The following is a 15802-nucleotide window of genomic DNA, read 5'->3' as shown; positions in this document are numbered from 1 at the left end:
TTCGACACGGAAACGCGGCCAAAAGCAGCACGCGACTGACAAAAACATGCCTTTTTTGGTGCACAGTTGTACATTAAATGTGACAATCCGCCCCACTCTTAGTTTAAATCCTTCACAGGATCAAGCAGAGAGCACAATTCATTTTAGTCTCCAGGGAGCAACATCTCAGAGACTGACAATTGCATTTGAAGAGGAAGTGACCTCAGAGCTAAGGCCTCATCTGTGAGCTGTGTCAATGCATTAAGAGGACGATAAAACATCTTAGAGCAGGGGTGTCCAAACTTTTTCCACTGAGGGCCGCGCACGGAAAAATTTAAGCATGCGGGGGCCATTTTTCATTTTCAAACCTTAACAAAATATATGGATTTTTTTACATTTTTTTTAACCTTTAGGGCCATAAAGGGTCTCAGTCATTAAAATGTTAAAAATAAGTCAAATTATTATTATTTTTTATTTAACACTTACAGTAAATCTCTATATCAACTTCAGGTTCATGTAAAGTAAAAAAAAAAAAAAAAAGGTTTTATGCCTTTTCTGTCAAAGACAACTTAGTTTTTTATAGTAAAACTGAAATATGCGGTATTTAGTAATTAGAGCCTTAAAAGATCAATAATGCAGGACACCATTGATTTTAATTCTTTAATATTTTTGAGTAATCACAGTGAAAAGTTAAATAAAATCCTACTAAATATATTTGGGATCCAAAAGGTCCCCCACTCATAAAGTGATACATTTTTATTCATTTTTTTTTACTTTAACACTTAAATTACGAGATCAACTTCAGACGTATCTGTCGATTTTACGTTTGAACTATTATTTTGTTTGTTTTATGCTCTTTTGTCAAATAAAACTTTGATGTTTTTATATGGCAACCACACAATATATGCAATATTTTTTTTCCCCACATAAAACATTTTAAAGTGATATTTTTTAAGTAATAATTCATTATAACATAGATTTTTTGTCTTTTTTTAGCAATGGCAAAAAAAAAAGAAAAATAAACAAAGACAAAAGAAAAAAAAACAGCCTGCATGGCAGCTTTGTGTCAACATTGCAACTTTTTCTTGTTAGATTTCACCTCATTCTACTTTTTTTTTTTTAAATTTTTGCAATATTATCAATCTTGCAATTTTTGCAGAATGTGTGGCGGGCCGGTAAACAATTAGCTGCGGGCCGCAAATGGCCCCCGGGCCGCACTTTGAACACCCCTGTCTTAGAGGAAGGGAAAACATGACTTGCTTGCGACTCAAGCTTTTCTCTTTCATTATATAATAAGAATAATAATAATAATGGATGCGGCCAACATGGAGGTAAAATCCAACAATAACACTCTTAATGGTGGTGGCTACTCATTGCACGTATTCTCTAGGTGCTTGTTAGCTAAAATGAGGATTAAGAACCAGGTTAAAGCACTTAAATGCATCCCCACACCCCAGAAGTTATTATGGTTGGAGCTTTTATGAGTATCTAGGGACTTTTTTGTATATTGTACAGCATAGTATACCGAACTTAATCACCCATACGTCAGACATTGCATACTTTCTTATGAAGCTGAGAGTTAGAGCCATCAAAGTATAGCATGTGAATTACTTGGGGGAGTTAAGTGATGACTGATGAGACTAGACTGGAAACTCATCTGCGGTATCATACATATTTAATTATACTATACGGGTGACTAATACTCCGGTCGTTCCAGCTCCTGTCTTATTTCCCCGCGAATGTTTAATTATGCAACCCACGCAGGCATGATACTTCGTCGTGGTGAAAGGTTTACATACGCTTGTAACTGTCTTGATTTTCCAATCATTTCTACAACTCCTATTTATTGTGATAGAGTGATTGGAGCACATACTTGTGGGTCACAAAAAACATTCATGAAGTTTGGTTCTTTTATGAATTTATTATGGCTCTACTGAAAATGTGAGCAAATCTGCTGGGTCAAAAGTATACATACAGCAATGTTAATATTTGGTTACATGTCCCTTGGCAAGTTTCACCGCAATAAGGCGCTTTTGGTAGCCATCCACAAGCTTCTGGTGGAATTTTGGACCACTCCTCTTCACAAAATTGGTGTAAATGTGTTGGTTTTCTGACATGGACATGTTTCTTCAGCATTGTCCACACTTTTAAGTCAGGACTTTGGGAAAGTCATTCTAAAAACCTTAATTTTAGCCTGATTTAGCCATTCCTTTACCACTTTTGACGTGTGTTTGGGGTCATTGTCCTATTAGAACACCCAACTGCGCCCAAGACCCAACCTCCGGGCTGATGATTTTAGATTGTCCTGAAGAAATTGGAGGTAATCCTCCTTTTTCATTGTCCCATTTACTCTATCTAAAGCACCAGTTCCATTGGCAGCAAAACAGGCCCAGAGCATAATACTACCACCACCATGCTTGACGGTACGAATGGTGTTCCTGGGATTGAAGGCCTCACCTTTTCTCCTTCAAACATATTGCTGGGTATTTCTAGGTATAATGATTGATGATAAATTGAACTGGAAATCTCACGTAAAAAATATACAACATAAAGTAGCAAGAAACACGTCAATAATGAATAAAGCAAAACATGTTCTAGACCAGGGGTCGGCAACCCAAAATGTTGAAAGAGCCATATTGGACCAAAAATACAAAAACAAATCTATCTGGAGCCGCAAAAAATTAAAAGCCATATTACATGTGTCATGAGATATAAATGTAATTAAGAGGACTTAAACGAAACTAAATGACCTCATAATGCTGCAATATATACATATCGCTAGCCTAAATAGCATGTTAGCATCGATTAGCTTGCAGTCATGCAGTGACCAAATATGTCTGATTAGCACTCCACACAAGTCAATAACATTAACAAAACTCACCTTTGTGCACTCATGCACAACGTTAAAAGTGTGGTGGACAAAACGAGACAGAAAAAGAAGTGGCATAAAACACGCCCTAGAAAGTCGGAGAAAGTTATACATGTAAACAAACTATACGGTGAGTTCAAGGACCGCCAAAATAAGTAGGACAAAACGGCGCTCGCCAAATACTCGAATCAGTGAAGCATGTTTAATATAAACAGTGTGATTTATAACAATTAGGGAGGTTTGTGTCATGTTTGTCCTCCTACAGAAACCATGCTAAAACAAAAAAATAGATTTTTTTCCCCTCATCTTTTTCCATTCTTCATACATTTTTTAAAAATCTCCAGAGAGCCACTAGGGCGGCGCTAAAGAGCCGCATGCGGCTCTAGAGCCGCGGGTTGCCGACCCCCGTTCTAGACCAAAAATCACTTCATATTCTCTACTGCTCACTAGTGTTACCATATCTGAGCTACTTTGTAGAAATATGGGGAAATAATTACAAAAGTACACTTCATTCATTAACGGTGTCACAAAAAAGATCAGTTAGAATAATACATAATGTTGGATATAGAGAACATACAAACACTTTATTTATTGAACCAAAAATACTGAAATTCCACGACATAGTGAATTTGCAAACAGCTAGAATTATACACAAAGCAAACTATAACCTGCTACCCAAGAATATACAACAATTATTCTCAACAAAAGAGGAGGAATATAATCTTAGAGAAAAACGTAATTGAAAACATTTGTATGCACGCACAACACTTAAGACCTTCAGTATATCAGTATGTGGAATTCAATCGTGGAATGGATTAAGCAAAGCAATCAAACAATGTACTAATATGATCCACTTCAAGAAACTCTTCAAACTTAAAGTGTTTACAAAGTACAAAGAAGAAGAACCATGACAAACATTCTCAATTTATTTCATCCATCCATTCATTCATTCTTAAAGTAATCTTACTTATCTCATCATATGAAATATGACTTACTTCACCAATTATTTTTATTAAAATTATTACTATTATTTATTTACTTATTTTTATTGTGATTACTTATGGAGTTTATTGTGAACAGGAAGTGAACAAAAAGTTCTAGCAACTGTTATGTAAAGAAAAGGGGTAGCATTAAATAAACTCTGCTTCTTCCTACTCCTTTTCGAACATGTTGAAAAGAGAAACTGGAAATTGTGATGTATCATGTTTAGGGTTGGGTATCGTTTGAATTCGAACGATTCCGATTCCGAGTTTCAATTCCGATTCCTGACGATTCTCGATTCCGATTCTTTTAGGAGGCAGGGTCAAAAAAAAGTTTAGGATATTTGAAATGAGCTAGCTAGCCTACAGTCTTTCTGAATGAAATAGTCTGACATTCTCCATCAATTTTAATTCTATTAACTTTTTATGAACTTTACTATAAATTCCTCACAGGGCTGTTTTCAACTAGAATATAAATATCAAATCTATGAACTTGAATATAAATATTATAAATTACGAATACATTTTCCCAGGGGTACACTTTCCTCAAGAGAGCTTTATTTTTGAAAACCTCATGAAAACACATTTACACATAAGTGTATGATGCTGCAGGAAACCTCATGAAAACACATTTACACATAAGTGTATGATGCTGCAGGAAACCTCATGAAAACACATTTACACATAAGTGTATGATGCTGCAGGAAACCTCATGAAAACACATTTACACATAAGTGTATGATGCTGCAGGAAACCTCATGAAAACACATTTACACATAAGTGTATGATGCTGCAGGAAACCTCATGAAAACACCTTTACACACACAAGTCTTGTCTATGAAAAAATATGCGGGCTAATTTATTAGCTGCCTCAACGGTGGCGCAAAACACATTATTTATTGCATATATATTGTTTTACTTACCGGATTCGGACTGCAGTGCAGTCACCGAGGTGCCAGGCTGGGCGTCGGAGGAAGAGGCAGAGGAGGACGGTCGGCGCAGCGCGTCGAAGACGGGACACGCATTTGTATGTACTCCATGAACTCGGAGGTGCTTCATCATGTTCCTAAGCACGAAACAGTCCTGTCGCACGTGTTACATTTCGCCGATATTTCATTTTTTTTTAGTAAAGTAAAGCCACACTTTCGACCGCCGACGCCCGCTATCCATGCTTGACTGACTCGCTCGGCTACATAGGCTCGGCTATGCTAACACTTCCGGCGGTGGGCTCTTCTTCGTTGGTGTTCAGCGGCTTCTTCTTCCGGTCAGCGGACTTATTCTTTTTTTCCGGTCGGCGGACTGGGTATCGAAACTAGGAATCGAAATTTAAACTTTTGAACGTTTCCGGGAGAATCGGAAAGTTAGTCCCGGTTCCAATCAATACTCGATACTCGATACCCAACCCTAATCATGTTGTATGCTTGCATGTTCGAAATAAACTCAAACTCAAACTCAAACTCAATTGTGGTCAAACAGCTCAATTTTTGTTTCATCTGACATCACATGGACAAACACACAACAATAGTGGTGAAGGAATGGCTAAATCAGGCTACAATTAAGGTTTTAGAATGGCCTTTCCAAAGTCCTGACTTAAACGTGTGGACAATGCTGAAGAAACAAGTCCATGTCAGAAAACCAAGAAATTTAGCAGAACTGCACCAATTTTGTCAAGAGGAGTGGTCAAAAATTCAACCAGAAGCTTGTGGATGGCTACCAAAAGCGCCTTATTGCAGTGAAACTTGCCAAGGGACATGTAAGCAAATATTAACATTGCTGTATGTATACTTTTGACCCAGCATATTTGGTCACATGTTCAGTAGACCCATAATAAATTCATTAAAAAAAAAGAACTTCATGAATGTTTTTTGTGACCAACAAGTATGTGCTCCAATCACTCTATCACAAAAAAAGAAGAGTTAGAAATGATTGGAAACTCAATGACATTATGTTCTTTACAAGTGTATGTCAACTTTTGACCACGACTGTATATACATGCATAAACATTCTTGTAATGTGGGTACAAAACTTAATTTTGTTATTAAACGCAAAGTTCATCTGACACAGGGAAACCTCCAAAAATGGCACAATTTGGAGATTAAATAGAATTGAAAATATGCCAAAACATACAGTACAGGCCAAAAGTGTGGACACACCTTCTCATTCACAACACAACTGATGGTCCCAAACCTATTGATAAAGCAAGAAATTCCACTAATCAACCCTGATAAGGCACAACTGTAAAGTGAAAACCATTTCAGGTGACTACCTCTTGAAGAACATCGAGAGAATGCCAAGAGTGTGCAAAGCGGTAATCAGAGCTAAGGGTGGCTATTTTGAAGAAACTAGAATATAAAATGTTTTCAGTTATTTCTCCTTTTTTTGTTAAGTACATAACATGTGTTCATTCATAGTTGTGATGCCTTCAGTGACAATCTGCAATGTAAATAGTCATGAAAATAAAGAAAACCCATTGAATGAGAAGGTGTGTCCAAACTTTTGGCATGTATTGTAATAAAAAAAACAAAAAAAAAAACATCATGCATGGCTACCAATTTTAGAGAAGGGTTACGATGATAACCATCGAACAGGACATTTAACTTAACGGTGACATAGGAAAGCTCCTTTTGGCTGAACAATTAACTAAATAAATGCCAATTACATTCATTTTTCAAAGCAAGCTACTGACTAGCACGGAGGTCACGATAAAAAAAAGCAGGTTTATGCTGTGCAATAATGTTGAGTATCAATTACTTTCCTCTGCATTGAGTTGTCAATGAATTACATTGTTTCTACTTTCTTTAATTTATATTCCACAACTTCTGTTTATTGTTGTATGAACGTTAGGAATGTTACAATTAAAATTAAACATTGCTCATGCATTTGCTAAATGATAAAAACACTTTGAACCTGGAAAAACGGACAAGCGGTGGAAATGGATGGATGAATAATGAATGAATTAACATTTACTATATACATTTTATTTTGAATTGAGAACAACTTGGAAGGTTTGAAGGTTCCACTGTATTCAATAAGCGAAGAACCAGTGTTGTATTTGACCCGGCTTGCTATGATGAGGATCTTGGTTTATAAAAAGTGTCAAATGCAGTTTTTGTGCACTGAATTTTCTCAGTGTGCTTTAGAACAAGTAGTCTTTAATGTTTAATATGTGTCAAGTGGACCATTTATCTTTTTTATGTATCATATCAACAAACTCACATTGTGGTTTTATTGCAAATTCACAGCAAAAGGAACTCCAGCATGCAATTCTACCCCCGAGGCGCATCTGATCAGACTCCCACTGGACTGCGTTCAACCTGGGACTAACTCCAAGTTTTACAATGCTGGCCGCTGCCCTCATAACAAATGTGCTGGCTTGCTAGACTATGATATGCGCTGCCGAGATGGAGAAGGCTTTTGCTGCGGTGTCCAAGCGATGGAAATTCGGACCATCGACTGTGGGAGCTACAACCTCCCAATCAAGGCTGTATCCCAATGCAAATGTCAGAAGTGCGTACAGCCAACAGTGCTAGTGCGTGGCAGAGTGCTCACAGCTGAGAATGGTGACCCACTAAGATTTGGCCACATCTACATTGGCAAAGAGAGGGTGGGCACCACTGGATACCAGGGAGGTTTCACCTTGCAAGTTCCTCCTGACACACAGAGATTGGTGGTGAATTTTGTGGACCCCACTGAGAAGTTTATCGACACTCCCAAGGTCTTTATCTTGGACAAGAAGGGTGGATCCATCTACCATGACGTCAAGGTGATGAGGAAGCAGGCTCCGATTGACATCAATGCGGGAGAGACTAATTATATTAACCTAGGAGAGATAAAAGGGGAAGACCCTATTGGACAGTTGGTTATTCCAGCCAATTCCTTCCACAAAGACAATGGAGACGTTTACGAGGGAACTGTAAAAGCCAGTGTCACTTTCATTGACCCAAGAAATATCACCACGGCTTCTGCTACACCTGGTGACCTCAACTTTGTGGACAACGAAGGTGATATGCTCCCTTTAAGGACCTACGGCATGTTCTCTGTTGACTTCCGTGACGAGAGCAACAAGGAGGTGCTTGGCGCCGGAGCGGTTCAAGTCCTTCTCGACACACAGCACGTCAAAATGCAAGAGCACATCCCCAAAATGAAACTGTGGTCTTTAAATCCTGACACTGGAGTCTGGGAGGAAGAGGGTGACTTCTCCAGCACCACAACCACAGGTGGGCACGGCCGGAGCAAACGAGAGGAGCGCACCTTCCTCATAGGCAACATGGAGATCAGAGAGCGTAGACTCTTTAACTTGGACGTGCCTGAAAACAGACGTTGCTATGTCAAAGTCCGTGCCTACATGAGTGAAAAGTTTCTTCCCGTTGAACAGCTGGAAGGCGTTGTGGTCAGCTTGATAAACCTGGAACCCAAACCTGGTTATTCCTCCAACCCCAGGGCATGGGGCCGCTTCGACAGCGTCATTACTGGCCATAATGGGGCCTGTTTACCTGCTTTCTGTGACGCCCAGAGGCCTGATGCTTACACCGCTTATGTAACAGCTATGATGGGTGGCGAGGAACTGGAAGCAGCCCCCTCCTCACCAAAGATGAATCCGAATATCATTGGAGTATCTCAGCCATACCTGGATAAGATCGACTACCAGCGCTCAGACCATGAAGATCCAGCTCTGAAGAAAACAGCTTTCAGAATTAATCTAGCAAAGCCCAACCAAAACAACCTTGATGAGACCAATGGACCCATATATCCATATCAGAATTTAATAGCCTGTGAAAATGCTCCAGTTGATTCAAACCATTTTAGATTCTTTAGGGTGGAAAAAGACAAGTATGAATACAATGTTGTGCCTTTTGAGGAAAATGATCTGACAACCTGGACAGGAGACTACCTCTCCTGGTGGCCTAACCCTCAAGAGTTCAGAGCTTGCTTCATTAAGGTTAAAGTCCAGGGACAAAAGGAAGTGATGGTCAGGTCTAAGAACTTAGGGGGAACGCATCCAGAAACCAAAAACAAACTTTATGGCATCCGAGATATACGCAGCACTCGGGACATGCGAGAGGCCAATACTTCAGCAGCTTGCGTGGAGTTCAAATGCAGCGGCATGTTGTTTGATCAAGCTGAGGTGGATAGATCCCTCATATCAATCCTTCCACAGGGGAACTGTCGCAAGATCGTCACCAACAACCTCCTGCAGGAGTACCTAATCAAACACCCCCCGGTGGCGCAAAATAACGACTCCAATGCCTTCAGCATGTTAGCCCCTGTGGATCCATTGGGGCACAATTACGGCATATATACCGTCACAGACCAGAATCCCAGAGTTGCAAAAGAAATCGCCATTGGCCGCTGCTTTGACGGCACCTCGGATGGTTTCTCCAGAGAGATGAAGTCTGACTCCGGGGTGGCTTTGACTTTCAGCTGCCCAGAGAGGAAAATCAACAGAGAAAGTCTCTTTCAGCGTCTGCAGACCAACCCAGGTCAGACGCTGTCACAGATGGCGAGGGACATGAGAGAGATGGAAGGCATGCAGGTGCGGAGATCATCCACTCGAGTGGTGGCCTATCCTTCTGAGCCACGGGTCAGGATCCAGAATCGTAGGGTTGGCAGTACAAGCAGGAGCAGGGCGGCTGTTCGCACACAACCCCAATAATAGAATCAGGAGGTAGGTTGAAATGAAAATCTGAGAAAAGTATTACACAGTTATACAATATAGTAAGAAAATGCACCACTCTCCTTTCAGCAACCACTTTATTACATCTTCTCAAGGGACCATACTATGAAAATTATATATATATATATTTAGAGTAGTCAGTGCACAGCTTGTGTAGCATTATAGATTTGCTATCATCTGAAAATTATCTCACAGCCATTATTGCCTAAATAGCTTACAACAGAAGTGAATACACCTCAGAGTGAAAAACAAATGTATCCGAAGTGTGAATATTTAAAGTGAGCACCATTGTTATGTAGCACAACTTTGATCCTCTTGGGCATGGAAACCAGACAAGCTGCACAGTTTTACACTTGAAACTTCTCACATTCCTCCAAGTTATCATGTTTAAAGGCCTACTGAAATGAGATTTTCTTATTTAAACGGGGATAGCAGGTCCATTCTATGAGTCATACTTGATCATTTCGCGATATTGCCATATTTTTGCTGAAAGGATTTAGTAGAGAACATTGACGATAAAGTTCGCAACTTTTGGTCGCTGATAAAAAAAAAGCCTTGCCTGTACCGGAAGTAGCGTGACGTCACAGGTTGTGGAAATCCTCACATCTGCACATTGTTTACAATCATGGCCACGAGCAGCGAGAGCGATTCGGACCGAGAAAGCGACGATTTCCCCATTAATTTGAGCGAGGATGAAATATTTGTGGATGAGGAAAGCGAGAGTGAAGGACTAGAGGGCAGTGGAAGCGATTCAGATAGGGAATATGCTGTGAGAGGTGGGTGGGACCTGATATTCAGCTGGGAATGACTACAACAGTAAATAAACACAAGACATATATATACTCTATTAGCCACAACACAACCAGGCTTATATTTAATGTCACAAATTAATCCCACATAACAAACACCTCCCCCCTCCCGTCCATATAACCCGCCAATACAAACCAAACACCCGCACAACACACTCAATCCCACAGCCCAAAGTACCGTTCACCTCCTCAAAGTTCATACAGCACATATATTTCCCCAAAGTTACGTACGTGACATGCAAATAGCGGCACGCACGTACGGGCAAGCGATCAAATGTTTGGAAGCCGCAGCTGCATACTCACGGTAGCGCGTATCCAACTCAAAGTCCTCCTGGTAAGAGTCTCTGTTGTCCCATCTCCACAAGCATGCGTATCCAACTCAAAGTCCTCCTGGTAAGAGTCTATGTTGTCCCAGTTCTCCAAAGGCCAATGGTAAAGCTTGACTGTCATCGTTCGGGAATGTAAACAATGAAACACCGGCTACGACGTAGCCGCTACGTGTTTGTGTTGCTGCAGCCGGCAGCTAATACACCGCTTCCCACCTACAGCTTTCTTCTTTGCTATCTCCATTGTTCATTAAACAAATTGCAAAAGATTCACCAACACAGATGTCCAGAATACTGTGGAATTTTGCGATGAAAACAGACGACTTAATAGCTGGCCACATTGGTGTCCCAAAATGTCCGCTACAATCCGTGACGTCACGCGCAAACGTCCTCATACCGAGACGTTTTCAGCAGGATATTTCGCGGGAAATTTAAAATTGCACTTTACCGTATTGGCATGTGTTGCAATGTTAAGATTTCATCATTGATATATAAACTATCAGACTGCGTGGTCGGTAGTAGTGGCTTTCAGTAGGCCTTTAAAAACCTCCATGAGGACCAATTTTAGCTTCGTAATGTCACCATTCATGCTGAAATTAAGGTTTTACATGAGCTGCAGACCATGATGCTACCACAACAGCAACACTTGACTGTAGGCAATACACACTTGTCTTTGTACTTGTGTTGCTAGCTATTTAGACAAACTTGGCCTTTTCTGTGCTGCTACTACTGTCCAAATTGTACACAAACTACTCCAAGTTTCATTTCTACAGTATTGTCGTTTGCGAAGATAAACTGTCTTAAAAATGCTTACTGTACTCTCTTTTGGAAGATATGGTATTCCAATTGTCAATCACACCAGACTGACTCCTTTTTTCTCTGTCATTTCCAGATCTTCACTCAAGGTGACTCATGTTCAGGAACTGAAATCTGACATTATTTTGATAGAAAGGCACTTGCTTCTTCTTTACTGTGGAAAAATCATGTGTCGAGCCTGGCTGAAGATAACCAATAATCTTATACTTACTTGAATGTGTTTGTAATATTCTGCTTTTATTTTCTTGTTCCTCCTGAAATACATACAGTACATATTGTAGTTATATGAAAAGCTGGCATATATTTAAAGACTTTGGTGAGATTTCATGAATGAAAGACGCATTGACCGGAAACTATTATCGGTGGAGCCCAAACCTAAAAAAAAAAAAAAAATTGGCCTTCACTGCAAGGAAAAGTTGCAAACACTGAGCCCTTTTTGTTCAAACGGACAGAATCTAGAAACACATTTTCAGCTGTTTTCTTTGTTATAGTGACATGACACTTGGCCGTCTGTGATTTATCCACACACCAAAACAAACGAGCATCTCTAGCAGCATATAAAACGATATTCAATATACCATTTTTCACCAATAGCTCTTTAGGCTCCAAACTGACATATTTTCTCACCAGAATGTTTATGAGCCGGGTAATAAAATCCATGTTTTTGACGTAATGCAAAAAGCTGCTTTTGGAAAAAAACATGTACATGTAACCTAGCATTCAAAATAATTATTTCAAACAGCTAATTGAATACATTTGTTTTTAAACAAATGAAGTGTAACTTAAATTAACATCAAAACAATCTAACTTGTTTATCTGCACATTTGACAACTTGCAGAACCTCTTCCAAGCTGAACTAATCCCCCAAAAACACAAGCCAAGGGTGACTATGCTCCTCCGGAGGAACCCAGGACGAGTAAACATATTCCAACTGTTAATTAGAAGCTAAACCGCGCCATCCTTTGGGAGCCATTAGTGCAGCTTGACCGTGGCGAAACACTAACAGCCAAACTCGCTCATTTTCAAGATAAAAACTAATTAAAGTAACAAGGCCCTTTCGGGGAGTTCACCTCCATCTTGCAAATTTAACATGTGAGATTTGTTTTTGACAGTAAAATAACAACTACATAATAACCCGCCGTCAACTCAATGCTATTAAAGCTACCCAAAACCAATGTAAGGAGGACAACAATCCTTAAGGATGTCGTCCAATTCAAATTTTGATTTGACATCAATTCTCTCAATCAAAGCAGTCAGAGACTTTTGCGTCATCACCGAGCGTTTATTGTTTGTATGTTTTTGCTTTGTGGTTCATGTTGCTTTACACTTACGGACCTTAAAGGCCTACTGAAATGAATTGTTTTTATTTAAACGGGAATAGCAGATCCATTCTATGTGTCATACTTGATCATTTCGCGATATTGCCATATTTTTGCTGAAAGGATTTAGTAGAGAACATCGACGATAAAGTTCGCAACTTTTGCTCGCTGATAAAAAAAAGCCTTGCCTGTACCGGAGGTAGCGTGACGTCACAGGAGCTAGTATTCCTCACAATTCCCCGTTGTTTACAATGGAGCGAGAGATTCGGAGCGACAAAGCGACAATTACCCCATTAATTTGAGCGAGGATGAAAGATTCGCGGATGAGGAACGTTACAGTGAATGACTAGAGAGGCAGTGATGGACGTATCTTTTTTCGCTCTGACCGTAACTTAGGTACAAGCTGGCTCATTGGATTCCACACTCTCTCCTTTTTCTATTGTGGATCACGGATTTGTATTTTAAACCACCTCGGATACTATACCCTCTTGAAAATGAGAGTCGAGCACGCAAAATGGACATTTAAAGTGACTTTACAATACATCGGCGAAGCACTTTAGCTACGGAGCTAACGTGATAGCATCGGGCTTAACTGCAGATAGAAACAAAAGAAATAAACCCCTGACTGGAAGGATAGACAGAAAATCAACAATACTATTAAACCATGGACACGTAACTACACGGTTAATGCTTTCCAGCCTGGCGAAGCTTAACAATGCTGTTGCTAACGACGCCATTGAAGCTAACTTAGCAACGGGACCTCACAGAGCTATGCTAAAAACATTAGCTATCCACCTACGCCAGCCAGCCCTCATCTGCTCATCAACACCCGTGCTCACCTGCGTTCCAGCGATCGACGGAGCGACGAAGGACTTCACCCGATCACAGATGCGGTCGGCGGCTAGCGTCGGATAGCGCGTCTGCTATCCAAGTCAAAGTCCTCCTGGTTGTGTTGCTGCAGCCAGCCGCTAATACACCGATCCCACCTACAGCTTTCTTCTTTGCAGTCTCCATTGTTCATTAAACAAATTGCAAAAGATTCACCAACACAGATGTCCAGAATACTGTGGAATTTTGAGATGAAAACCGAGCTTTTTGTATTGGATACAATGTGTCCGAATACTTCCGTTTCAACGATTGACGTCACGCGCATACGTCATCATACATAGACGTTTTCAACCGGAAGTTTAGCGGGAAGTTTAAAATTGCACTTTATAAGTTAACCCGGCCGTATTGGCATGTGTTGCAATGTTAAGATTTCATCATTGATATATAAACTATCAGACTGCGTGGTCGGTAGTAGTGGCTTTCAGTAGGCCTTTAAGAATCATTACTATTTTAATCAGTAACCATACTGCTGAGGTGTCAAATCAAAATCTCTTAGTTATCTACGAGTCCTACATGTCCACTAACTTTCAGTGATTGTTGCACAATGTTAGACCAAGTACCCTATTGATTTAGAATAAAACGGCTATCCAACCTATGGCGTCATAGGGCAAACCTTGCAAATAACAACCATACCTTTGTGTTGTAACCCGCCTCTCGCCTCTCTGATCATAAGCACAATCGGGTTTGATGGGTGGATGAAAACAAAGTGCAGCAGATGTTTCATCCAACCTGCAAAAGAGAGACAATAATTGAATCCAGGTGTGTGGAGAGGTTGGATTTACTCACACCATAGCGAGGTCCGTCGGGTCATTTGGCATTAACATCTGCATAGCAACTGGAGGAAACGTCAAGAGTAGAAATAAGATGACCTAGTGGCAGATGAAACGCTGTTTGGGAAAAAGTGAAGTAATTGGGGGTCTTCGCAGTCCATCGCCAGAGGCTACACAAGTGCTTGCACATGGAAGCCGGAAGGCTTTCGCCGGAGAATGCTTTGACAGCAGCGACGGCTTATTCACGAGAATAACTTATCAGAGGGCGTTTGAACGACAAGGTAACAATAATAGCCCTTCCAAGGCCTCGCATGGGAAACTGGGCCTGCTGCGGGACTTCAAAGGCAACTTTGGAGGCAAAACATTTGCAGCGTTTCGGGGATGAAATGATGCTAGTTTAAGCGGTCCAAGCACACAAAAACAAGATTTATTGTGTGTGGAAAGAAAATGTTTATCTCAGTGGGAAAAGGCATCCGTGGGAATAGTGCTTTCACTTTGCAGAAATCGTAAAATGTCAGGCAGGAGAACGAATTATGGCTTGTTGGAGATTTACTGTTTGCTTGATATAGAAATCATAGTGTAGTATAATCTTGGCATTAGTAGATCGTTGGACGCAAGCACCGTAACGTTTTTGTACGAGGCGGCATTTCTCTCTTTTCTATTGTCCTCTAAAGCCTTTTTTCAACCAGGGATCCTGCACAATTGGTGTCTTAAAGGCCTACTGTAATTATTATTTTTTATTTAAACGGGGATAGCAGATCCATTCTATGTGTCATACTTGATATTGCCATATTTTTGCTGAAAAGATTTAGTAGAGAACATCGACGATAAAGTTCGCAACTTTTAGTCGCTGATAAAAAAAGCCTTGCCTGTACCGGAAGTAGCGTGACGTCACAGGTTGAAAGGCTCCTCACATTTCCCCATTGTTTACACCAGCAGCGAGAGCGATTCGGACCGAGAAAGCGACGATTACCACATTAATTTGAGCCAGGATGAAAGATTCGTGGATGAGGAACGTGAGAGTGAAGGACTAAAGTGCAGTGCAGGACGCATCTTTTTTCGCTCTGACCGTAACTTAGGTACAAACTGGCTCATTGGATTCCACACTCTCTCCTTTTTCTATTGTGGATCACGGATTTGTATTTTAAACCACCTCGGATACTATATCCTCTTGAAAATGAGAGTCGGGAACGCGAAATGGACATTCACAGTGACTTTTATCTCCACTACAATACATCGGCGAAGCACTTTAGCTACGGAGCTAACGTGATAGCATCGTGCTTAAATGCAGATAGAAAGAAAATAAATAAACCCCTGACTGGAAGGATAGACAGAAAATCAACAATACTATTAAACCATGGACCTGTAAATA

General features: G+C 40.4%; 1 protein-coding gene across 1 annotated transcript in view; it reads left to right on the top strand.

Annotated features, from left to right (window-relative positions):
* The window catches only part of cilp2 (cartilage intermediate layer protein 2), a 75254-nt gene extending 61816 nt beyond the window's left edge, over positions 1–13438 (top strand). The window contains exons 9-10 of the mRNA XM_062038624.1: positions 7071–9493; positions 11530–13438. Coding sequence (XP_061894608.1) covers positions 7071–9481 — 2411 coding nt within the window. The 3' untranslated portion in view covers positions 9482–9493; positions 11530–13438. The remainder of the gene's footprint in view (positions 1–7070; positions 9494–11529) is intronic.
* The last annotated feature ends 2364 nt before the right edge of the window (positions 13439–15802 follow it).

The sequence above is a fragment of the Entelurus aequoreus genome, linkage group LG27, assembly GCF_033978785.1.
Source record: "Entelurus aequoreus isolate RoL-2023_Sb linkage group LG27, RoL_Eaeq_v1.1, whole genome shotgun sequence".
In the NCBI taxonomy this organism is placed as follows: domain Eukaryota; kingdom Metazoa; phylum Chordata; class Actinopteri; order Syngnathiformes; family Syngnathidae; genus Entelurus; species Entelurus aequoreus.
Note: the sequence above shows the minus strand (reverse complement) of the source record. Positions and strands in the feature narration are given on the sequence as shown.